The sequence below is a fragment of the Branchiostoma floridae genome, chromosome 3 (genome assembly GCF_000003815.2).
Source record: "Branchiostoma floridae strain S238N-H82 chromosome 3, Bfl_VNyyK, whole genome shotgun sequence".
In the NCBI taxonomy this organism is placed as follows: domain Eukaryota; kingdom Metazoa; phylum Chordata; class Leptocardii; order Amphioxiformes; family Branchiostomatidae; genus Branchiostoma; species Branchiostoma floridae.
This window is the reverse complement of record NC_049981.1, coordinates 22,010,491-22,034,642: the sequence shown is the minus strand read 5'-3', so window position 1 is coordinate 22,034,642 and position 24,152 is coordinate 22,010,491. Positions and strand designations below refer to the sequence as shown.

Genomic DNA, 24,152 nt, shown 5'->3' with positions numbered 1-24,152 from the left:
TAGAAGATCCTAGCTCTAGAACACATGAACACAGGTGACACTAAACACAGGCTTACTCGGACTTAGGTGTTTGTCACGGAAGGGTTTGAAACTAAGCCAGTTCTATCCGTCTCCATATCATAACACAACCAAGACGATGTACTGTCGTTTTTAACCAGTACACCTGAGAGTACATTATGCAGCCCGCCCATACAAGCTCGGACCAGTTGTTATAGCGACCTACACCTAGTCTTATGACGTTGTCTGTACACTAGCCATTGTGCCCTTTAGAAACGTATCATAGCGCAGCCATGGCGTTCTTACTCTACGATGTACTATCGTTTTCAACCAGTACACTGAGGAGATGTATTTCGTCCATGCACCCTTAGTAATATGTCCAGTTGTCAATGGTATGGCGACCTACAACTAATCCGTTATGGTCTTGTCTGTACAATAATCAAGAAAGCTAGTACAAAATAGAAAACCCGATAAAAACGACTAAAATTACGTCATAAAAACAGCCTAACCTCTGCTTGGAGAGTACCATGGTACCATCTAACTTCCTTTAAATATCAATGATTTCATATTGCAGTTATAACCTAACACTTGGATAGACACTAGATATACTACATTACAATGCACTGTGCTGGGCACACATTACATGTATATTGCTCAGGAAGAGAGGGTGGGTGACCCCTTCACCTGTGGGTCATCAGAACAGGACGCGGGTCTGTAAGACCAAAACCGCAACATTTTCTGTACATATGTAACGCTACGGTAGGGCTCCGTGGGTGGGACAACGCTGTCGAACGAGCGATTCAACATTACAGTAAAGCAGATAGATAAGAATGGTAAAAAAGATGAGGAAAATTAACAACTTTTAGACATGAATACCCGATGTTGGTCTATAATACAGTATATATATGTATCATTGTAACTTTTTTTTGTTTACATCTTGCTACTTCTTGCATAAACTTCATCGTCAAGACTTTTGGGTGGAGTTTGAGTTGCTTCAAAATGCTCAAAGCGCAGTAATAAAAGAACATAATGTCCCACATGCTGCCAGGAGGACTGTTATGCGTATTGTGTAATAAACCAGTCCAGTCTACTACCACTACTACATATACTAAGTAGAAAAGATAGTACGGACCAGGTAGTGTGTTGGGTTTGAACATGGACAGGGCGTTGTCGGTGTAGTAATAAAAGTTATAATAAAAAAGAGAGTACTAACCAGGTAGTGTGTTGGGTTTGAACATGGACAGCGCGTTGTCGGTACAGTTCCACCTGTCCCAGGAGAACTGGTGCTTGCACTCCTCCATGGCCGTCTGCGCGCCCGCCGCCACGCTGCTCGCGTACGTCAGAGACGCCTGGAAGGACGACTTGGGGTCAAAAATCACAACGCAACCGTTAAACAGGAGACAGAGAAGGGTTTAAACAGATCATACTTGTAAACTCAGCTTGTTACGGACACGTTACGGTTACATTTCCGCACCAGGGCCCGGCCGGGATGTTTGCGGAAACGAAAAAAAAAAAAAGTTTATCAAAGAATACGTTTATGAAGGTTAGACATCCAGGTAAGCAATATTCAAATACAATTCAAACCCTACAACTGGATAAAAAACGGATATTTACTTCCGGACGTTTCGAGTGACATCCATCACTCTTCTTCAGCAAAAGCAGAATGAACTAGTCAGAACAATTCAATACCATTTATCAAAGAATGTACACAAATTATGCTTATGACTATTCTTTTTCTACGATCTGCGTATTTTGCTGTCTTTCGATTATACCCCCGAAAGCGGTCCGGCCGGGAACCGGTTTGGAAAGGTGACCTAGTATTAGTAGGATACAGCAGTAGAAATGTAGAATGTAGTTATGTACTTTTTTCCTCATATATCAGATGCGTTTTATTTTCAAGTTCCTGTCCAATGGCTAATTGTAATATGACACAGTATATCATATAGACAGTTCAAGATAACAATGATGGACAAGTTGAACAAATGACTATTAAGGACTGGGACGACCGTTAATCTAATTATACGCTTTTGGGGTGGAAGCAGCAATATATCTACAAGGAAGTCTTTTAACCTCCTCGATATCTGCGAGTGGTCTTTTGTTAAGCATTCGGATAGAGTTACATCAATGGCGTTATAATAAGATGTACAACTTGAATGACAAGAATATACAGTTCAGAAACTGGAACGCTCAAGTTAGTCAAACTTAAAGATAGCTGCGACTAATTACTTTCTATAAAAGGGGCGCACGTTTTGCACCACGACAGTTCCATATACGACTCCCCGGGTTTAATAGATAGATTGCCGATACGGTATCGTGGGACACCACAAGGGAGGTCCTGTCTATCAAACACGGACATTTTCATTGACGACGTCTCATCGCGATTCACACTCCAGTGAGATTATTTACACAGAATATTTCCTTAACCCCAACGACAGGGATGCCACCAGTATTTTGTACGATCATTAATTGGTGCCGTGCTGGCATTGGAAAGATTTGATAGTCGCTATGGTGATTTAATATAAATACAACATGTATTACTACGAGTCTCGCGGAAAATTGAAGTGAAAGGGCTTTGGCGCCTGAATTCACATCCTGGTCTGACTACTGATATCACTGGAGTAGCGGTATTTGTTGACGTGTTTTACTGTTACTAAGTGTTGAGCATTTGTTCATCAGATCTCAAGACAAAAGAAGTTGCCGATGGTAAGAGATAGCCGCCAGCTCTGACGAGCCTGAGGAGTTTTTGTTCTTCTTTTAATGGCGTGACAACTGGTGTTCCCCATGAATGTCCTCCTGCCGAGCCGAACCGCGTGTTGCCACGGCCGGATGTCCGTCAGGGGCGCGCCAATGTCAAAATCATAATTGATGGATGGGTTTGGGTGAACACATGTCTCCGTGGGAAAGCGGGTGCGAACGTAGGACCAGGCAGTGCAGCGTGGAGCGCACCAGCCGTTATCGTATCATCGCTACGGAACGATTATCGACAAATACTTGAGTTTCAGAGATGCGGAAAGATAAGACTACCGTCCTGAATAGCAGCGAAAACATCTGTCCGTTCGTATTAGTCCGGCGGGGCAGAATGGACCGATCCTTTGGAAAACCTTCGTCAAAAACAGCGTTTTTGTCCTACTGGGGCTGTTTTTGACTGAGGTATTCGAAATAGAATAGGGGGTTCTTAACTGGTTCTATTTGTTCGATATGGCGTTCGATCAGGATCGGTCCATGCGCCTGCCCATCCGAGCATCGCCGCGGCGTGTGCGTGTTTGTTTATATTGCAGCTACCAGATCCATTATTTCTCCCCATCAGAATATCAGTGCGACTGGTAGCGATGATCTATCAATGGCAAGCATTCACATGAGGAGTTTACTGTAAGCAGTGCTCGGTGCGACACAGGGAAGCATTGTCTTTTGTGCTTGAGTTACCTGGGTCGTGGATTACATCGCCACTAATGCATCTTGCTTAACTCCGGGCGATTAGATCTGAGCTTTAATAGCAATCGCTGTACCCAATATAAACCATCCGGTCTACTTGTGTTTCGGAGTGGTTTACGCGGCCGTTAGTGTAGTTGTGATCACTTGTTCTGTTGGAGCACGATAGCACCACTCCGTGTAAAGTGCGAAAGGTGAAGAGAAACACAAAACTACTGTGGCCAGTCGAGCGGGAGTGGTTTGGGGTGTTGCCACCTGAAAAGAGCCAAACAATGCGGAAAGAAAAGATACAATCTACAGGCATCGTTTTCAAACATTGCGCTATTCTATGTAGTAATGTAATTGGAGGACTGTTGATATCGACAATGTCTACTAAACAAGCCATGCCATGCCGTATGCCCAAACGCAAAAGTGCGAAGTGCCGGTAGAGAATATCAACAAAACTTCACAAAGTGCTCTGTTGAAACGTGCAAGCTTTGAATAACTAAGAGGGCAGCGGGAATTGTTGGTCTTGATGATACATCCATTGTGTTTGTGTGATGCTTCAATGTGTGAACACAGAAGATAGGGAAGTATGTTTTCACAACAAGCTTGGTTTGTGTCGGTGTCCTTCGAACAAGTTTGCCTAAGTATCTCCGCCCGGGGCAGGTCATACTTTTTTATCTCGCCTTCCCAAAAATATAGTCATCATAATTTCACATGAGATAAAGTCAAAGGTATTTTCTTCTTAATGAATCCCATAGCATCCCCAGAGATCGTTGTGTGTGCCACAATGGAAGTCTCAGAAGGAATGACAACGTCAAATGACAATGACCTTACGTCAGATGACAATGGCGCTCTGGACGTGGGAAAACTACAAAATTCTGGCCACACGAGACTGAAAGCAAACCACAATGGAAAAAAAATAGAACGGCAATCTCTTCAAACCAAGTTTTGCACCCCAACTGAGCCATGTTTCAGAATAACGTCGCCGTGGATACAGCGTAGCAAGTATTTCATAAGCAGTCTCTAGTCTCTATCAGACTGACTACGCTGGCTATTATAGAGAAAGTAATTTGCCAGGGGAGATCTGCTTACTAGAGGAGTTGGTCGAACCTCCGAAGTGAGAACATGAACTGACTGACTCCCCTGGTCAATTTAGCAAATTTCTCGATTTTGGGGCCGAATTCTACGATCCCCATACCCCATAGGAAGGCCTGGTGGAGGTTATATTTCACGAGTACCATTATCTGCGTAGTTTCTCCGTGGGGGCTACATGAAGGGGACAAAGTCTGTTGGGAAATCGATAAGAACCACTCTCTTGCGTTCAAGCGGTCGTGACTTCCGACTTGTAGCTTTCATACAGGGAAAAACACACACGCCAACTTGTGTCTCTATCCTTCGCAATATTTTTTAAAAATTTTTTGTTCAAATGTTTTGTTAATGACAAGTGGCCATACCTGTGAATTAGACCCATTGTTGTAATGTAGAAGTCAGCGTCTCTAACGAAGTCCCGAAAATTATGTCCGAGAGGGTAAAAAATATCGAAAAAAATTCTGAAATGGCTGACCATCAACACAAGCAAAGCTGATGTCCAGTATACAATTTGTATCAGATAGTTCTAAACAATGGTCTTAGATGGTAGGAAATAGCCGATGGATTTGAGAATGTTATGATTCTTTGTTGTTCTTATGTTGACTGTTGTTGTCTAATCTAGCCAAGCCGTCGACGAAAATGATCAAGATTTTTTAATTTTTTTTTTACAGAAAACACGTCAATTCAACAGTCGGGACGTACGTAGTTCAAATTTAGCACAAAACGGAAAATTGAATTGGAGAAACATCATTACTTTGCGATGGAGCTATTTGTATCGATCTGCGGGAATATGAAGTTGGTGCCAACGGCTCGTCGGTACGTTGTACAAAGAGGGGGGATTTGGCTAAGAAAACATAACAACACGGTCTGTATCAATATGGGCACACACATTGCTACGCGCCGATGACTTATCCACCACCAAGCTTCGAGGTAAAATTCATCACACAGTCCACTGCCCACAGACACGGGAGCGCCTAGTCTCACAATCACGGCCTTGGCCCTCAAAACTTAATGTCTGCACAACTTTTTGCCGTGCGCAAACAGAAAAGGGCTTGCTGGTGTCCGAGTCGATATCGCAAGAAGCCCGATCCGGGGCTATCAAAGCCCCGCGATGGAAGCTCTATACGCCGGGATAAAAGCTGGCTAAGAGCGGAACATGTAAACATACACGGTGTGCTGAAATACATTCTATAAACAAGCACTAAATTCGATATTAACACCTGAGAGGCCCGATGCTTAACCCGGTCTCGATCCGGGTCACAGCGCGCGCTAGAGGACGACAAGCGGAGAGCCACTCTCATTAAAACAAGCCCTTCTCTCTCTCGACGTCCGCCGATGATTGATCAGACGTCAGACGGACTGGGAAGCCTTATGAATATTTGCCATTCTCCGCATGAATCTTGCAGGCCAGACACTCCATGCACACCGTATACACGTGGTGCAGACGGGCCTGCCGCGTCCCTACCTTTTAACCTGCACACCTTTACCGACCTTTTCGGTGTGTTTCGTCTCATTAAAGCTCACTGCGTTTACGCGACGGAAATTAATTGATTACACATACTAAATGGAGGACCCATTATCGATGTCCATGTGACTTTGTACTAATTGTACTAGCAAGAGAAACCTCCATGTTGTATCCGGATTCGGGAATGGGTCAATCGTAAAGTAATCCAAGATCTTGTTTTAACAATGAGAGGGCAAAGTGATACAACACTATCTTACCTTGGGTCCTGTGATCAAGAAGTTGCTCTGTAAAGTCCTGAGGGAGAGAAGACAAAACAGAATTCGTCATTCCTGCCGGCGACACACACAACACGACTCCGTGATCTCTCACAACACAACTTCCTAACTACATACAGTAATTCAACAATCATAGTTTCTATCAGAAAATTATTACAGCAGCAGTTGTAAACTTCTGTAGACTGACTTCACTCACCACCCATTTGAATCGGCCGTCCCGGACAGGGCGGCTAGCAGGACCGACAGAGACCAGAGGAGCTGTGCGAACATCGTGCCTGGCCTACTCAGCTACCGATTAGCTACTGGCTGATTCCACACCACTGACTCACGGACCGGCGCTTCGCAAATACTCCACTTCCCACTTCTGCCCGGGATAAATAATTGCCCAGAGCGAGCGAACTGCGATTTTGAAAGGGTGCCTTTCAGGGCCGACCAATGGCAGCTCGTCCGGGAGAACATAAAAGGGCGCCGAAGTTAAACGCCGCCGGGTCGGCATTGTGTGGGAAATTAGGAGGATAGGTGACAATCGCTTCTCGCTAAACCAAGCCGTGAATACCTGGGCTATTGTCTTAGGAAGATTTTCGCGGCTTCCTTTGAGGGGGTTGCTCTTAAAGCGCTGGTGATCACTCCCTTTTTGTGTGCGAGTTAGCGGGGATATAAGCGTGCCCGGGCAGGATCACTCCTCTGGCAGTTCATGCTGTACTATGATTATGCCTAATGCTAGTTACTAATGTATACATGTACTTTGATAATGTCATGATGATGCTACTATGTATATATTAATGTATAATCTATGTTGTGTCATGTATGTGTTTTTATGTGAGGGAGGGCAGCTTCTAAAGGTGCATATACACCTGTTTTGTCCTCCAATTCATTCCATGTGAAATACAAATAAAGAAATAAAGTTCAGCTGCGTTCACTTGTTTCTGCTATGACGCAAATACGTTTGACAAAAACGTCTCTCTCAAATTTGTTCATGCCAACTGAGCTAGGAGCTACACAAGTGTCGGATGTAGTCAGCAATGATAAACTGTCGTTGACCTAGACTATACAATGTATTTGTTATTGACTGTCATAATCTTACTGTATTTTTTCATATCCACTTTAATCTAAAATTTTGTGTGAAAACCCCACTTCAAAATTAATTTGTAATTTATCTTTTTTAATCTCTTTATTGCCCGTTATGTAATAATAAGTTTATCGTGAATCCTTCTCCATTGGGTAATTGCAGGTAACGTTACATGTGTAAAATGAAATTGACGGACAAATAATGTCGAATATGTAGCATGTGTCTTCCTAGTTCGATGAGCCTCTTGCCTAGTCTAAATGCTGTTTCTAAATTCTAACTTCGGGGGTTCGACTTCTTTTCCCGAGACAGTGGAAGAGTCAAAAGATCTCACCGTTTCCGTAATGTGTGGGTTTTGTGGTGTTACTTTGTTACGAGGAGAGTAGTTTTCTTTTTGCCAGCCTGTAAACGCGAAGAGCTTCTATGGCCTCTTCAACATAACCATGACCGGGCACGAGCGCTTGAAATACTTAATTACATGCGGTTAATTCCCCATCAATGCATTGGCAGGTGAACCCCCCTCATTGACATATTGTCTGGAGTTCTAAGGAAATGGAAGCATTCTATCAAAAGCACACACATGTAGCCGGTGACGCAAACGCAGAGAACAAATTTGCCGTCCACTTGTCCTACACGGCGTATCAAAAAGGTCGAGTTCTCTACGCACCCGGCTTTCCCATGCAAATAAATCATTCCACCTTGTGTGAATTGCAACCCACCCGACTTCAACAAACACCAACTCTCCAGTGTACAAAGGGAACAGAGGGAGGGACAGATCGCCTTTTGTGTTCCAGCGTCTAATGCGTCATAATCAAAACAAACCCCACGGATTTCCACCTATTGCTTTAACATTACAATGGTACACGGAGAAATGTTTGCGATTTGCAGGATATAAAAGAAATCAAGGAGGCTATAACCTCCTTGATGAAATCCAGGTAAATTCACCGATAAGTTGGCAGAAAGAAATGAACTTGTGGTTTTGTTGTCTGTCAGTATCATATGTGAATATGTCTGTTTTCCCTTCTTTATTTGGAGCCTTACACAGACATAGAAAAGTATACTAGTAATCATTAAAGAAAGAACATTCGCCAAACTATCGTCTACTTTGACGTTGCTGCATGCATACGCCTTCTTTTTTTTCGGCTCCAAAGTTTGCTTAGTGACAATCGGACGGAAGTTTACCAAAAGCAATTCTCGGAAAAACCAAGGAGGTTTACGTACAGGAAATGCAAAATATCGAATAGGCTGGCTGCCGATGTAGATAACAGCATTGTTGGTTTTTCGTTAATAACTTAATGCTATTAATTAGATATAGGCTTCCAATTCATACCGGTAGTCGGAAAATGAATCCTGCTATTAAAGAACCCAGACGGGCCCTATCATTCTTCCTAATCTCTGATTTAGCGATAAAACGGCTAGTGAAACCAAGCATCCACCAGGCCTTCCTACGGGTGTACAAAAAAAGGGGGAATTCAAGTTGGCAAGGAGAGTCAGTCAGCGCAAGATGAGGACACAAGCTGTACTCCTTTGGGCGGCTATTAAAATCCTGTTGCATGTTACCAGTCTATATTTGGTCAATTTCTAGCATTTTTCCAGCGACCTGTGGAGTCTGGCAGAGAGTGAGATCTATTATGCGTGTTTCGTTGGTAGGATCAAAGATGTTGGCTAGAAATACAACAATAAAAGCGAAGCTTAGTAATAGTTTCTCTTGGTTACAGTTGGTTCAGAAATATTGTTTTGTAAGCTATGAATGTCTGCTTTTTTTTCTGATTTTCTCTTTACATTTTACATAATTCACATATTGAACAGAAGTCTATATATAGACATGTAAGGACATATGGCGAATAAACGTTTTATATTTGGATAATATTCCTTCGATGTGCCTTGTTCTGATACTGGTATTAGAGTACGTGAAAGTCTGTATGAAAGACAAGTACATGTAATTACTTTCTTGGTAAGGGATGGGGATTAGTGGGGGGCAGGGATGTGTTATGAATAATTAGAAACGGTGTCGGTGGATAACAAAAGCAAAACAAACAAACACCACGGAAAAGCCGCTAACTAGGCGATTTGTCGCATTATTACCTTTTGTTCCTTTGTTCGTTGATTGAAAATTGCCGAGGAAAAGAACACAAAGCCGAGTCGGTATCACCCGTCGTAAGACAACATTGAACTTTCACACGCTGGCAGATCTGGGCGGCCTGCCCTTTCTTCTGCGCGCGACTAGGACCTCGTAATAGATTTCTGGCTGAAGAAAATCTGATTAAATTTGCATAAGCCGATCTAGTCGCAAGTCTGAAAGTTTCCATTCTCAGCATCTGTGGCGCAGTGTTTTGCAAAAAAAAAGAAAATCCTCGAAAATCTCCGATAATTTCATGAATTGGCGTTAGATATTGCGGTAAAAGAATGAATGCATCTAGAACATTGTCTGCCAAACTGTTATCCTTGGTACAATCAATGAGTTTAAAATACCTCCTTGCACTATGAAACTGATTTGGATTTTATGTGTTATTTTCTCACTACCTGAGAAAAGGCACTGTTTCTATTGACGCCGATTTTACGCACGTCAAAACCTACATTCAACAATTTTCTTGGGTTGAGATATTGACAGTATTTTCTTATTTTGACGTTTAAACGTTAGCATGTCGCAATCTAATCTCCAAGCAGATCCCACGGTAGCATAAGATAAGCTGGCAGAGGAGTGAAGCCGGCCCATTTCTGTGTTTGGTTACCGAAGGTATACACTCTTCTGACAACTTTGATACATGCACAAAACGTACTATCTTATGCTACCGTAGGATCTGCTTGGAGATTGGTGGTCGCAATCGTTGTGAAGGCAACTGTACTGCAGTTCCGTAACGGTTCGCTGGCGTCTCTCCTAAGTTGAAGCTACGCCTTCCACGGTGCAGACTCCAAATAAGTTTGCATGTAACAATGACAATGTTTAATTCCCCATGACTAGTTCAGTCTCTCATTATTTCATGATTTGTAGTTTTTCCTCTTCATTACCTTCACCAAGGTTATGTTTTGGGTAGCGTTATGTATGTATGTTTGTAAGCAGAAGACCAGCTTAACTCGAGAACGCCTGGATGGATTGTATTGATATTCGGTACTTTATGTGAGTGGGTCTTCTTTTAGCATAAATCGTATTGGGGACAGTCCATCTTAACTAGAAAGGAGAGAGGAAACTTGGCTTAGGACTGAGAAAATATCTACATGCATTTTCACATCCTTTAATTAATTGAAGAAAGTTTATTTGCAAGTTCATGCTTGTAGGCCAATTGCAAGTACATGGTACAAACAAGATAGGGAATATGCATGTAACAATGAACTGTGATAAATATTATTATACAAAGAGACTACTGAAATACTAGTGTTGACTATATCTAGATAGGTTGGAATTGACTTTTTTTGACAGCGGAGGAAGACAGAGTCCCACTTTTTCTACAATTTGTGATTTTAACAGGAAAGTGGCTTTCTGTTCATCCGTAAATGTGGGAAAGCTGGGAAATATAATTGCGATTTCTTTAAACAATGTGGTCCTTTCAGTGTGGCTAAATCAGAACACTTGGAAATAAAATGTATTTCGTCTTCCACTGCTTTAGATGTACAGTATTTATACATTTTTTTTCTTTTTAATCATATTATATTAATTCATTCCATTATTTGATTATCCTTATTGCACTATTATCATTTTCTAAGTATTATGCTGATTTATTATTTATTGTTAAGTCAAACCATTAATTACATGGTTATCCTTATTGCATCATTATCATTTTCTACATATTACGTTACTTTATCATTCATCGTTAATTCATACCATTAATTACTTGTTTATCCTTATTGTATCATTATTATTCTATGTATTACTTTATTATTATATATCATAATCAATTTTGTTTAGTTTAAAGGAGGAGGGCTAAGTATAAGCTCCACAAGCTTTTTCCCTCCTCCTGCACCTGTTTTATCCATTGTTTTCGTTTTGTGTTTTAATGTAATACTTGTGTGCGAATAAATAAACAAACAAACAATACATTCCTTCGCACGCTGGAATCTCTTATATTGATACTTCAGTCAATAAGCAGTAAGGAACAAATGCAAAGACAAAGGATAAAACTTGTTTTATTGATTTTTGGAAGAACTAATTCATACAAGCTCATGGACACAATCAAAAAGTAAAACTACATTATATACATTCAAATAAAACATATTACATTTTAAAACAATAAAGGGGCATAAAACTTCAATAAGCATCACTGGGAACCAGTCCCAGTTGCTTCACTTTCTTTGGATAGACTTTTGCATAACTTTCCAATCCTGAAAGTACGATAGCTTGCCATTAGAATTCTCAAAATTCTCTGAACTTTTCTATCAGTTGTGCAATTTAAATTGCAGCAGAGCAAAACTTTGTAAGACACTTATAGGAAGACAGCTGAGTGAGTAATAAAGGCACTACGTGATTCAGATGACTCAAGTCGACAATCTGCTATATACAATATTTGCAACCTGATCAAACAACTTAAAAACATGTATAACTTGATAACTTGTTTATACAATTCTTGTCATTTATCTAGAGTTTGGTTTTGATTTTGTATAAAACATCTTACAGAATGCTTAAAACAAGTTACACTTGATATATATATACTGCAGTAATTTAAAATAAACATTTCTATAAAATTTTCAGTGAATCATTGTAACATCTCTGTCTGTTCAGGATGGATAAAGGCAAAGGCACACTGTTAACATGATTCCTTAATACTGACATCTTGATTGTCAGGTTTGCAAGAATTTTACGACATTAAAACCACTATGCAGAGGCCTGATTGTTTGAGCAATCTTATGATTCTAAAAGATTGTCCAGAAAGCATAGTCCTACCCTTCTTCAATACATCATAGTCACTAATCATAACACATGTTATAATATCTTACATGACGATAAAATGGGGTTCAAGTGTAACTCCTGAGAAGTATCCACTAGAAAGAACAGAAAATTATCACGATACATAATGTTCTTTCACAAAGGCACCTGTATCAGCTAACAAGTTATTGTTGATAATTCTTACCGTAGAAAATCACAGTCACCTTCATTTGTAAATATCTTTGGAATCTTGGCGAGAATGTAATTTTGAAAACTGTATGTAGATTACATGGCAAACTGTATGAGTGCAATGTGTACCCCATGCAGGAAGACAAAAATTTAGGATAGTGACTGTGACATAATAAGGTGGTGAAAGAGGTAATTATAAGTTATTTACATTTTTTACGGGTATGATAGCCTCATAATCAAATGAAAGTTGTACATGTGTTATATTTCCTAAGGGTCTGTTCACACTCGTGCATATATTCAAGTGCCTATGAGTTGCATAATTATCAATATCTTCTGGTTTAAGAAAAGTTTCTGTGAAGAATTTGTTTCTTCATCCTTCATTGTGTAGCCTGGTAATTGAACAAAATAAAACTACTTCTTCAGTCTAAGCCCAAAAATGTCAATATAGAACTCATATATTCGCACAAGTGTGAACGGGTCCTAATATCAAAGGCCTGCATGTGGTATGCAGCTAGTCAACACAGCTATCTCTTTTAGATCAGTCTCAAGGTGACAGTCATTAATGTCATTAATGAAGTGCTGTTTTGAACTATATAATGACTAACACAGTCCCATCTTTGGCAGTTTGGGAGGGAGGGGGGGTCTTACTAGGCACACTAATCTCCAAGAAGATCCTATGGTAGCATAAGATAGACTGTATAAAAAACTGCCAGTGGAGAGAAGCTGGCCTAGGAGTGTGTATGGCTACCCCGGTGCCCGTTTGACTCCCTTTGGCCGGCTACATTCTCCTTGGCCGGCTTTGATACTATCTTATGCCACTGGTAAATCTGCCTGGAGATTAAGTTACGCTAATTAGCAATACATGTAACGTTAGTTCAGGGTAACCTATATCCATTGTATTGCTAAACAGGGTATCCAGGGATATCAAGTCGATAGACAGTAGTTACAAATTGAACTATTTTCAAAATATTGCAGTTTGAAACCACCATATGTCGACTTGATATTCCTTAATACACTGTCCTTGAAAAGAACGGATAAAGGTTACCCTACGGATAAAGGTGAACTAGCGTTACTTGGGACTTTCTACTTGCTGGGCTATATTTCTGTAGTTTCCAAACTGAAGTTCCTGTGGGGACCGTTTCTCTTGGCGTCCTCGTGCTCTTTCAGGGCCGCGTCTAGGATAAAATTTCCGTTGGCGTATCCGGGCGGGAACTTGGTGTAGTTGTCATACTCGTCATTGTATAGGTTAACCGTGATTTCCTGCAGTGGTGGAGAGAAGACAGTATTTATCAAAGATCGTTCAGTGTAATATAAGCAGCTGCTGCAGTGCCGTGTGCCTGCAAAGCTGGTGTGTTACGCCGTGGTTATACCAGCTATATAGATACAGATATTACGTAATATGAATCATCAATCAACATCATTATGTTATACAAATTGTTAAGTTTATGTTGGTTGATTTGTTGAAGGGCTCCCTTGGGAATCAGTTGTTGACAACTGAAGGGACTACCCTACAAGATTGATAGATAAATAAATGAATGAATAAAAATCACATTACATGTAATGTAGTTGGTAGCCATTAGCTCTTACATGTATTTAGCCTTAACTTGATAACAAAAGCAATATTGATTCAGTTGAGTTTTCCTCCTTGGCTAAATTTGCATTTTGAAATGCCATTGTTTTCTCATAAATGAATTAAAAAAAGAACTGTAGTTGCACTGAATGTTGATGGCTGTGTATGAAAGAATTTCATATCTGATTTTTTAGACCATACGGATGATGTTTTTAAGTTTTATTGCACCTAATATTCTTTTTTCTAAGAGATTCTTAAATACAGCAGTTTGATCATCATCATCTTCGATATAAAGATATAACTACCACTGCAATGAACTACATTTTCATGTGTGTAACAATCAAAGCTACAAATGTACATTTTTGTATTTTATATATAATACTTTTAGTAGCAAAACAATTATTCAGTAGCAAAACAATTACTTTCTAATAACTACAGACAGGTTATTGCAGTCTTCTGTAGAAGAAACAAAACATAGTGATGTGACACATGATGATGGACTGTACCAAACGAAGGATGGGTAGGGTAGGAGGGGTTGACTTACCTCATCAGCATAGTCATCTCGGGGAGGAGCGCTCGGGGCCTGTGGACTTTTCACATCAACCTCATTGTCATCTAGGGAATCATCGCTGGCAGGGAGACAAGACAAGGTGGGGTTCAGAACAGAAACACGCCTCTCGGGGAGGTTAACACTACTAACGGTGTTAGTTAATTGGACACAATGATTGTACAGTTCTAGCCTGGGTGCCATCCGATTTCTACTAGGGTTCCTTGCACTCACTGCAAGGAGCTCCAGTAGAAATGGAATCATGGAACCCAGGCTAGTATAGTTCTACTCTTCAAATACTATTTGGGTAGCTCCAAAAAACGAACACTTTGTGCACAGACATATACTCCATATCCATCATTTTTTTTATTCTTCAAGTCAGCTCTTGGATTGATAGCTTAACATTCTTGATAATGGAGACACAGGTATCTGTTTTCCAAGTTGCACATATATGTCATGTCAGTTACTTAGGGGTCAACTCCCATGATTTTGCAGGATGCACTAAAAAACATAATAACTTTTTAATTCTTCAATCCCACGAACATTTTAAACAACTGGATATCTGAATTGTGTACATCTCAGTTAACGCTGAAGCTGCGTGTATCTTAAAATTCACTACCTTCTAATGTGGTACTTTTAAGGTACCCAGTCAACGTTACATCCACTCAAAGATCTGTAATATTTGCAACTGACAGACAGTTCACAACATAACACAAGACAATGATACACAACATTCAGACAATATGAGAGATCGGTAAAGAAGCTGATGGCTTACAGCAATTGTAATGCTCAGCCAAGAATCTAAAAAAAAAAGATGGTACCTGTCTGACTCTTCAGCTATCTCGTTAACATAGACCTCCTTCCCCCACATAGGGTTGGATCTAGGGAGAGAAAAACTTAGTTATTACAATGCCCTTGGTCTTACAATTAAGTTATCATGATCATCACATCAACTAAAACATTCTTTCTTTCATCCAGACGTTAGAAGAAAAAGTTCAATTGTATGATAAATGGTAACAGGGATGGCAACTTGTACATTCATGATCCATGAACTCATAACTAACAATCTTTAAAACTAAATTATGAATTTACTATTTTAACAGTAAGGACAATCTTAGGCTATGTATGCTAATACTCTTGAACAGAATGTTGACAACAATATGCCACTTTAAGTAAGTATAATATTGTACCATTTTCACATAGAGTTGTAAATAATTGCCCTGCATAAAAGGACATGATAAGATTGATATGCGGTAATTTTGTATCAGTCTTACATGCAGTAACTTAAACAATTTTTGTTGGTCTTTATCATAGGTTGGACAACCCATTATGAAGTGGAATTTCATTCTCAATATCATTAATCGATGGCATGTTGGACAGTCTGTCATTGGCTGTTGTGTTGTTAGATCAGAATTGAAAACCAATAAAGAATCCCTTACCCATCAATGGCAAACTGGTTGGTGCCTGGCACCTGCAGAGCGTCCTTCTCACTCAGGTCTGGGATGACGTCCTTGGTACTGTACAGCATGGCCTGGGACGCTCGCAATTCACGCTTCAGCCTACAGTGGGCAGTAATACATGTATAAGGTTTAATAGTCCTTGGTCCTTGGTACTGTACAGCATGGCCTGAGACGCACGCAACTCACGCTTCAGCCTACAGGGGGCAGTAATACATGTATAAGGTTTAATAGTCCTTGGTCCTTGGTACTGTACAGCATGGCCTGAGACGCACGCAACTCACGCTTCAGCCTACAGGGGGCAGTAATATCAGGTTAAATCCTTGCGGGCAGCTGCCACTCATGTGTGACTGACATGTAATGACTGTACATGAACTATTTTGTTCAGTTTGTTTAGTCATTTGTACATCCAGACCCTTATATTAGGCCAAGGAGGTTAAAGGTTAAGATTTTTAACCTCCTTGATTAGGCCTTATGGCAGCAAATTTCCTTGCTGTTTCAGAAGCAGGGTATATTTCTACAGGGAGGGGTTGCTAGCCCTTCACTTTAACGTGCCAAACATGGGACCCCAATCTTTGTTGTCCCTCCCAAAAAACGACTTAATTGGCCTATTGTAATACTGCTGGGGGTATTGGTCTATTGAAAACATAAGCGGAGTTTATTCAAATCATCTTTTTCAAATCATCAATTTTGCCGTCTGCTTTGTCTTTTCTGGAACTATGACCATTTCTCTGAACTACCCTATATTTTGTCTTTCTTTAAATTAGTACTTATGAAGATGGAAGTATTGCTATACCATATTGTTTTCACTCTGGAGGTTATTTGGGATATATCTCAAGAACTGCTGGAAAGTTTGCAATGGTGGTTTGATAGGTGGGTGGTTGGTGATGGTGTAGGTCGACTTTGGGCCCCCTGTTGGTTGACCTTGGTACTGCAGCAGCACGTTTTGTATCATATCTTTGCACCTGGACTTGCTGTGGTAGTTAGCACCAAATATGGAATATTTATATATCTAAGTGAGATCTCACCTGCTTGTCCAGCAGACGCAGACCGTTGCGATGAGAGCGATGCTGATGACCAGGATGCCGGCCATCGCAGCAATCGCGATGATCAGGTTATCGTAGGTCACGTCCTGCACTTGTGGCACGGCTACCTGGTACTCAACCACGTTGTAGTCCCGTAGAAGACGCACCAAGAACTCATAGTTTGCGTCGATTAGCCTGGAAGGATAACGGGTATTTTACTACGTACAGTAGGTACACAACTATGTACAGAATGTCACAGTTGTGGAACAACACAGGGAACAATTAGCAAAGTATAAGACTGTAATAAGGAATTAAGTCCTATTCTTTGCTCTCTACTGTCACTTTGTATGTATGTTTTGAGCTTTCATGAATAAACAAAGGTTCAATTAAACAAACAAACAAATGGAGCTTACTCGATGAGTCTTTCCTTGTCCATGATGAGGCCAGTTGTTCTATCAACTCCATGGATGAACATGTCTGTCCTGTAAAGATAACATTTGACATAATGGTTAGCAATGAGTCAAGTGCTTTATTTCTACAAAATGATGGCTTCAAGGGAAGATTCCTGCATATAGTTACATAATGTTGTTAAATACTAAAAGCTTCTATGCAAAAAGTGCCTATATCTTGAACACATTTTCAAACTTTAAGGTATTCTATCATGAACTGGTTAACAAGTCTTTTGCATGCTGCATCTTGATTGTTCTGCCAGTTCATTCTAGTGAACCTGAGGAAGAGTGATGGATGTCACTCAAGACAACAGGAAGTAATATCCGTATCTTATCCAGTTCACGTTGAAGAGAAATTATTACATAAAACACAGTGTGCATGTATACAGATGAGACATGGGTTACTACATGTACCTCAACTCATCTGTTTGTTGGTCGTCAGTTGTGTGGAACTGGATGTCATCTACATTGATGATGGCCCCAGTGATGTTGGACAGAAGCCTGCAATACACATATAATAACTTGTAAAAGTTGAAAATATTTTTGAAGTTTGTACAGACTCAGTAGTAGAAAAAAATATTGAATTTCACTGAGTATTTCAAGTTTGGGTGAAAACAACCATAATAAAACAATCTTACAAGACAGCACCTCACTCTCAACGTGAAAATAGCAAACGCAAAACCACCACAAATATTCTAATATGATTCACAGTATCTAGGATTTCCTATATGCTATGATTCAGTTTTGAGGTTACGAAATGTTCTGTGTTTTTTTATCTTGTTAGTATAAATGTACTGTAACAGTTACTTATCTATGAATAATCTGCACATAAGTTATACATTAAAATTTGAACCTTAATATTGAATTCATTGTTTGACAGCTAAACCTATAATATACTTACGCAGCAAATTCATCCTTGAATGCTCTAACTTCATCAGGAGTCCTCTGGAACACAATCTTCACCCTTTGGTCCTCACGCAGAAGGTAGATCTGTGTTGGACACAAAAATTCAAGATAAAGACAACAATTGCAAAAAGTTCCCCTTTTACAGACAGGTTTATGCAAGAGGGACTAAATTTTTTTGGACATGTAAAGCAAAACTGTTTCTCTCTGTTTCTCTTGTATCTTGTAAACTAGTCTCTTAACAAAAAAAATCTACTTTCAAAATCAAGTTCAACTGGACATCATGTGAATGGACATCATGGAAGCTGGTACTCAAAAGCATATTTTTTGTAAACCAGGGTGTCAGTTTTCAACCCATCTACTGTGTTCACTTTTATTTACAGTAATGTCTTGGAATAATTTTGATGTACAAGAACTGGAAGACTTAGTATGATTTGTAAGGCTAAATGATCACTAACATCAGATGGGTGTTTAAAAAATATGTCATATGTAGTAATACTCTTTTGAATATAGGAAATGTAACACAGTTTCAGTTTGGAGCCATTGGTGTCACAAGCACTTTTTGCATCTACATAGCTCGTATACCCACCATTCAGTGTCAATCACCAGCTTTGCAGGCACACTGTATAACAGCAGCTTGTTATATTACACTGAACGACCTATCACGCCTAACCTTTGCCCGTCTAACTGTAAGAGTTAATCCTACAGTACTTAAACTCACTTCAACTGAGGCATTGTCACTCTGGCCACCAATGTCCCTTGCAGAGACGTTCAAGGTGTAGTACCCCTTCTCATCACTGCTGAACACCTTTCCCGTCACAATTTGGCCTGTGTCTGACTCAATGTTGAAGGTTCCCGTTGCATCTTTTGGTGTGGACATGAGGTTTCCCTCACTGTCTCTGTCAAAGTAGAGTTGGCGGGTGATGGTGTAGGTCACCACACTGTTGTTGCCAGCATCGGGGTCAATGGCCTAAAGTGAGCACAACAAACTCATTTGAATATTTGGGAATCTTTCATTCATCTCAATAATTGATGATTTGACTGTAAATTTCAGACACAAAGTTTAACGTAGATAAGAATAAAAACTTAGGGTAACACAGAACATTAGGAAAATTCAGCGGAAGAATAAAATCTGTGAATGACTCACCGTCACCACAGTTACAGCATCTCCAAACTTGAACTCTGTTGTGATACCTGAACGGAATGAAGAAAGACGGAAGATTCAAATGTTGTACATATAATGCCTGACATACAACTGGAACAATGGAGAAAGGTGTTTCTTGGTGTGGTAGATTGAAGGTGAGGACCTGCTAGCCTCGTTTTCAAATGGCATAGGCAGTCTATTTTGATTTCCTGTAATTTGTATGGAAAACCATCATATTCAGTTGCTTGAGTAACTACTTTTTGGTGTATCTTATTACCTGGATGTCTAACCTACATGGACGCATCTTATTAACGTAATTTGCAGCAAGGTGACCAAGTTTTGCGCAATTGCTTTTCTTGATTTTTTCGTGTGGTATGAAGAGGGTTACACGAATTCTGAATTCGGTATTGCAAAGAAAATGTCCTTCTTGTCTACATTCCTACTCAAAGTTGTAACATCACCAGAATTGTGCAGTTACAGCTGCCTTACCTGCTGTATACTCTTTCTTGGTAAACCTTGGAGGTTCGTCATTCTGGTCTCCAATTTCAATGATAACCTCTTGTAACGTCGGATCTGCTGGGTCGTATGCAATGTCCCGTTTCCGTCTCCTGCTGCCACCTGTTGGAACATATAAGAGGTTCGTCTTTTGTGAACTACTAGCAGTCCCAATGAGATCGTGCTGAAACATAGCAAAACTAAATAATACAATAATATAAATATGATGCTGTTTTTTTTTCTTTTTACGTTTTCCCATGATAGCCGTAAACTGTGAATTATCATAAGAAATTCATATGCCAACAAGTTTATTTGACCAGAGACAGACCAGAGGACTGGTTGAAAGCTTGTTCATTCAGATATCATGTAAACTTCTTAAAATGTTGATTACCATCACAGTTGAACATTCATAAGGAAACTGTGCACTAACCTGGAACGCTGTAACTCGCATTATTACTGGCCTTTACAACCAGGGTGTAGCTTGCCTCTGCTTCTCTGTCAAATGTTCTTGTTGTTTTAATTTCTCCTGTGTTTTTGTTTAGGTCAAAGTATCCGTTGGGATCCCCTCCTGAAAGCAAACAAACATCATACAATCTTAACAAACATGATTCTCATTTTCCATTGTTGAGGTCAAAGTTTCCAGCAGGATCTCCTCAAAGCAAACAAACAGTACAATCTTTACATACATGATTTTTCCTTGTTACGTCAAAGTTTTCATGAGGATTTAAAAAAAAAACATTGTATGATCTTAAACATTTTGGTCCTTTGAACTAAAATTACAAAAATAAGGTGCTATCTTATTTCTATACTTCTTAGTTCATCATATCAACTCTATACAAGTGTGTGTGTTATAATTACATACCAACAATGTAGTAGAATATTGTAGCTCCCTCATCAGCATCGAAAGCGTTCAGCACAAAGCCAACAACAGTTCCGGGGACGAGGTTCTCACCAACAGTCAACGTCTGGGGGACAACTTCACCTGTCTGAGGAACAATACAAAACAGATAAGTCGTAGGAAAAAAAATGTTGTGTTTCCTGTTTCAGTCCTGAAAAAAATAGGGTCGGTAGGTAGGGATTATCTTTTTTTCTTTTAATTTTTTAGGCTGCCCCAAACTCTGTTGATACATGTTACAATACAGTTAAGCAAAGTAAACTGAAATACATGATGACTCTTATCTTTCAATGTCAAACTATAGCTTTGTGTATAATAGATACTTATAGCCTTCATTAGTGTTTTTACTTCAATAGGAAGCAGGCTGAATAAAAATTCTAACAGGAAGCTATATGACCCCTCAAAAAATGTCTAGGGTCGGCAGGTTTTTTTGTCTTTTCTTGGCCTAAGCTGTTCATGTTGTTCACAGTGTGTTGCCTAGTGCCACAGTAATCATCAAGTTTCCTAGCTGTTTCTGTAGAGGTGTGTATTTTTACAGGAAGGGGCTGCTAGTCCTTCCCCTTAAACCTGCAAAAGGCACCTGAGTTTCAGCACCATGGACAGGTCTAGTGACTGTGTCTACATACAAACCGGAGCTATCAACGTAAATTTCAAAAGAAACTGACCTCTTTTGCATCTTAAAACACACCACCTTGATCTGTTTGGCAGTATTGTATTTGTACAAGTTGTTGTCGGCTCATTCTTGACAATTCTTGGCATACTTTTGGTGCAATGTGTTGCATTTCCAATTTTTTTCCCCCGATTAGCCAGTTTGGGCTTTCCAACATGAGGTTTGATATACAATTGGAAACTGTTTGGGATTTCACAATTCTTTGCAATTTGGCAGTTTTTGCTAAAAAGCGCATCACAATTAAATGGCTTCTACTGTACTTAAGTTTCATTCAATCTATTTTTTTGCAATTTGTGGATTAGAAATGACAATGGAGATGAAAGGAAGAAAGAAATACTTACCACAGGATCCAGTTGAGGTTTGAAAACAGGATCAGTGTCGGGCACATCCCCCACATGTACTCTTATCACAGTTGCCCCTGTCAGAGGGGGGAAGCCTGCATCCCTAGCTTGAATGTACAGCTGCAAAACAAGAGAGGGTGTAAGCAGAAAAAAAATTAACTAAGAATGTCATAAGCTACCTAAAAAAAGTCATGATTTGTCAGCAAGGTATTGGAAACTTTGGGCAAGGCAGGTCGGTTGGCAAAATGAAGTTATTTTTCAGCTATGCACACAGATATAAATCTCATTGTTGTTTGTGTTTGTCAAACTTGAAACAGAATGAGATCTGAGAGGTGTGGGCAACAGGATTAGTACACCCCGTACAAGGCCAACATCTCCAGCGAACTGTTAAGACAAACTATAAGAGCTATAGCAACTGGTAGCACTGCAGCCGTACTTACCACATATTGTGCCTTTTCCTCTCGGTCCAGGACAACTTTTGTTGTGAGGTTACCACTGATGGGATCCAGGGTAAAGTTAGCCCTGTCTCCGTTGTATTCATCGCTGGGGTCAAAATAGTACGTCACGTTCCCGTTCTGTGCCTCATCCTCGTCTGTGGCAAGCACTCTCACCACAAAGGTACCAACTGGCTCGTTCTACAGAAATAACGTCAGTGAGTGGTTTAATCCGGTTGGCAAGTCACATGATGAAGCCACATGGATCACAAAGCACTTTGTACATATAAGTGTTTAAGATCAATGTTTCCGTTACCATCCAGGGTAATTCTGACATTGTTTATGTACTTACAAATAGATGTCACTGCTAACGGTGACTTAAAGATGCACCTACTCCCAAAAATGAATTTTTGAGCCCCCTTTGGGTCAATCATCATTTGCAGATTCACATAGATATTGAGATGATTAAGAAATGAATATAGAACTTTTAGAAGAATGTTGCTTCAGCTTCATGGTGTGACCATAAATGAACTTCAGAATACTGCTACCTGATTTTCTTACAAGGTTTTTAATTTTTTTTTACACTGGAGAAAACCATCGGCCATCCTCCTTACCTCGAGGACAGTTGTTGAGGCATTGGCTGCAGGGTAGACAAAGATTGGTGCATTGTCGTTGGTGTCGAGGATCTTGACCCTAACAATGGTGGTACTGGACCTAATAGGACTGCCCTTGTCGGAAGCCAGTACTGTCACATTAATATCTTGTCCAGGAGCCAGTCCTGGTGGTTTTAATGTTGTCATGATCCCTGAATCACGACCTACTGTGAACACTCCAGCTGGAAATAAGATAAACAATAAGTTATTTAGAAAAATTCTACTTACCCTACAAACTTGATACTTATAGGTGAGGCAGATATCAGTCTATTTTTTGTTCAGTACAATAGTGTCTTATTTCTATCAGCATCTTCTACATGTAGACAACCAAGAACTCAAAGTCAAATCATTGTAGAATTTAGACTGCACTGTTCCCATTTGTATAAGACAATTTGAACACTGGTGCAGAGAGTTAAGATACCAACCAGTGTCATGAAAAGAAGTCTTCATTATTCACAAAGTTACACGCTTTTATAGGACTGGTAACTATCTACCATAACAGGGAATTTTACCTTCATTCCCAGCCAAAATGGTGTACTCTATCTGACTGTTGGGGCCAGCTGAGTCTCTGTCCACTGCCTGGAGAGTGATGATGGAAGTTCCTGCAACCTCATCCTCCTGGATATACTCAGTGTAAATGTTCTGGGAGAAGGTCGGAGCTTCATCATTTACATCCAGCAATTTTATAGTCACCTGAAACATAGAGTTAATCTGGGCTGAAGAAGATGTGCTTCTATGACAGAGATCTGAAAGATATACATACCATATACATGTTGATGTTAGCACTTTTATTTGCCTGGTAAATGAATGACATCAGATAGTCTTTTTAGTGAATGCCCAACAATATCCACTTTGGATACCTTAGTAAAGCTGCACAAATCTCAAACCCTTTTTTTGCTAAGAACATGTCCATGCTGTTTATTTGTATTGCATACCCAGTAAACTGCATGCCTTTGTGGCACTGTGTTAAACTGTGTATGCCATTTCTGATATTTATGACCCCCTCCTGCAAAAGTGGTGTCTTCCTGACGTCACTGCTGGAGTGAGAAAGGGTCATTCTGTGAACAAGGTCGACGGAGATCAACCGAAAATTTAGGGGTAAGTCCCTACATTATCTTTGTGTTGGAATGAAAGTAAGCAATTCTCTATACTGTGTCTGCCATCTTGGCTTTACTTCTTATACATTCCTAGAAGGAAAAATAAAGCAGATTTGTGT

The 24,152-nt window shown here is 40.0% G+C and overlaps 2 protein-coding genes across 6 annotated transcripts in view; both read right to left on the bottom strand.

Moving 5' to 3' along the window:
• Nucleotides 1–6,634, bottom strand: part of LOC118411526 (protein Wnt-8b-like) — an 18,815-nt gene extending 12,181 nt beyond the window's left edge. The window contains exons 1-3 of one of the 4 annotated variants that reach the window (XM_035813841.1): nucleotides 6,440–6,634; nucleotides 6,223–6,259; nucleotides 1,211–1,358 (exon numbers count right to left, since the gene is read on the bottom strand). In XM_035813841.1, the coding sequence (XP_035669734.1) occupies nucleotides 1,211–1,358; nucleotides 6,223–6,259; nucleotides 6,440–6,510 (256 nt within the window). In that variant the 5' untranslated portion in view covers nucleotides 6,511–6,634. Of the gene's footprint in view, nucleotides 1–1,210; nucleotides 1,359–6,222; nucleotides 6,260–6,436 lie in introns of all 4 variants that reach the window. The other 3 variants (XM_035813843.1, XM_035813840.1, XM_035813842.1) reach the window with 3 other exon arrangements.
• Nucleotides 6,635–11,411: 4,777 nt separating this feature from the next.
• The window catches only part of LOC118411237 (cadherin-23-like), a 32,849-nt gene continuing 20,108 nt past the window's right edge, over nucleotides 11,412–24,152 (bottom strand). The window contains exons 24-41 of one of the 2 annotated variants that reach the window (XM_035813383.1): nucleotides 23,449–23,629; nucleotides 22,898–23,118; nucleotides 22,290–22,484; nucleotides 21,850–21,969; nucleotides 20,806–20,929; nucleotides 20,374–20,511; nucleotides 19,938–20,066; nucleotides 19,452–19,498; nucleotides 19,026–19,274; nucleotides 18,303–18,391; nucleotides 17,816–17,902; nucleotides 17,366–17,434; nucleotides 16,956–17,147; nucleotides 16,192–16,219; nucleotides 15,910–16,001; nucleotides 15,292–15,351; nucleotides 14,468–14,552; nucleotides 11,412–13,613 (exon numbers count right to left, since the gene is read on the bottom strand). In XM_035813383.1, the coding sequence (XP_035669276.1) occupies nucleotides 13,449–13,613; nucleotides 14,468–14,552; nucleotides 15,292–15,351; nucleotides 15,910–16,001; nucleotides 16,192–16,219; nucleotides 16,956–17,147; nucleotides 17,366–17,434; nucleotides 17,816–17,902; nucleotides 18,303–18,391; nucleotides 19,026–19,274; nucleotides 19,452–19,498; nucleotides 19,938–20,066; nucleotides 20,374–20,511; nucleotides 20,806–20,929; nucleotides 21,850–21,969; nucleotides 22,290–22,484; nucleotides 22,898–23,118; nucleotides 23,449–23,629 (2,271 nt within the window). In that variant the 3' untranslated portion in view covers nucleotides 11,412–13,448. Of the gene's footprint in view, nucleotides 13,614–14,467; nucleotides 14,553–15,291; nucleotides 15,352–15,909; nucleotides 16,030–16,191; nucleotides 16,220–16,955; nucleotides 17,148–17,365; nucleotides 17,435–17,815; nucleotides 17,903–18,302; nucleotides 18,392–19,025; nucleotides 19,275–19,451; nucleotides 19,499–19,937; nucleotides 20,067–20,373; nucleotides 20,512–20,805; nucleotides 20,930–21,849; nucleotides 21,970–22,289; nucleotides 22,485–22,897; nucleotides 23,119–23,448; nucleotides 23,630–24,152 lie in introns of both variants that reach the window. The other variant, XM_035813384.1, reaches the window with a different exon arrangement.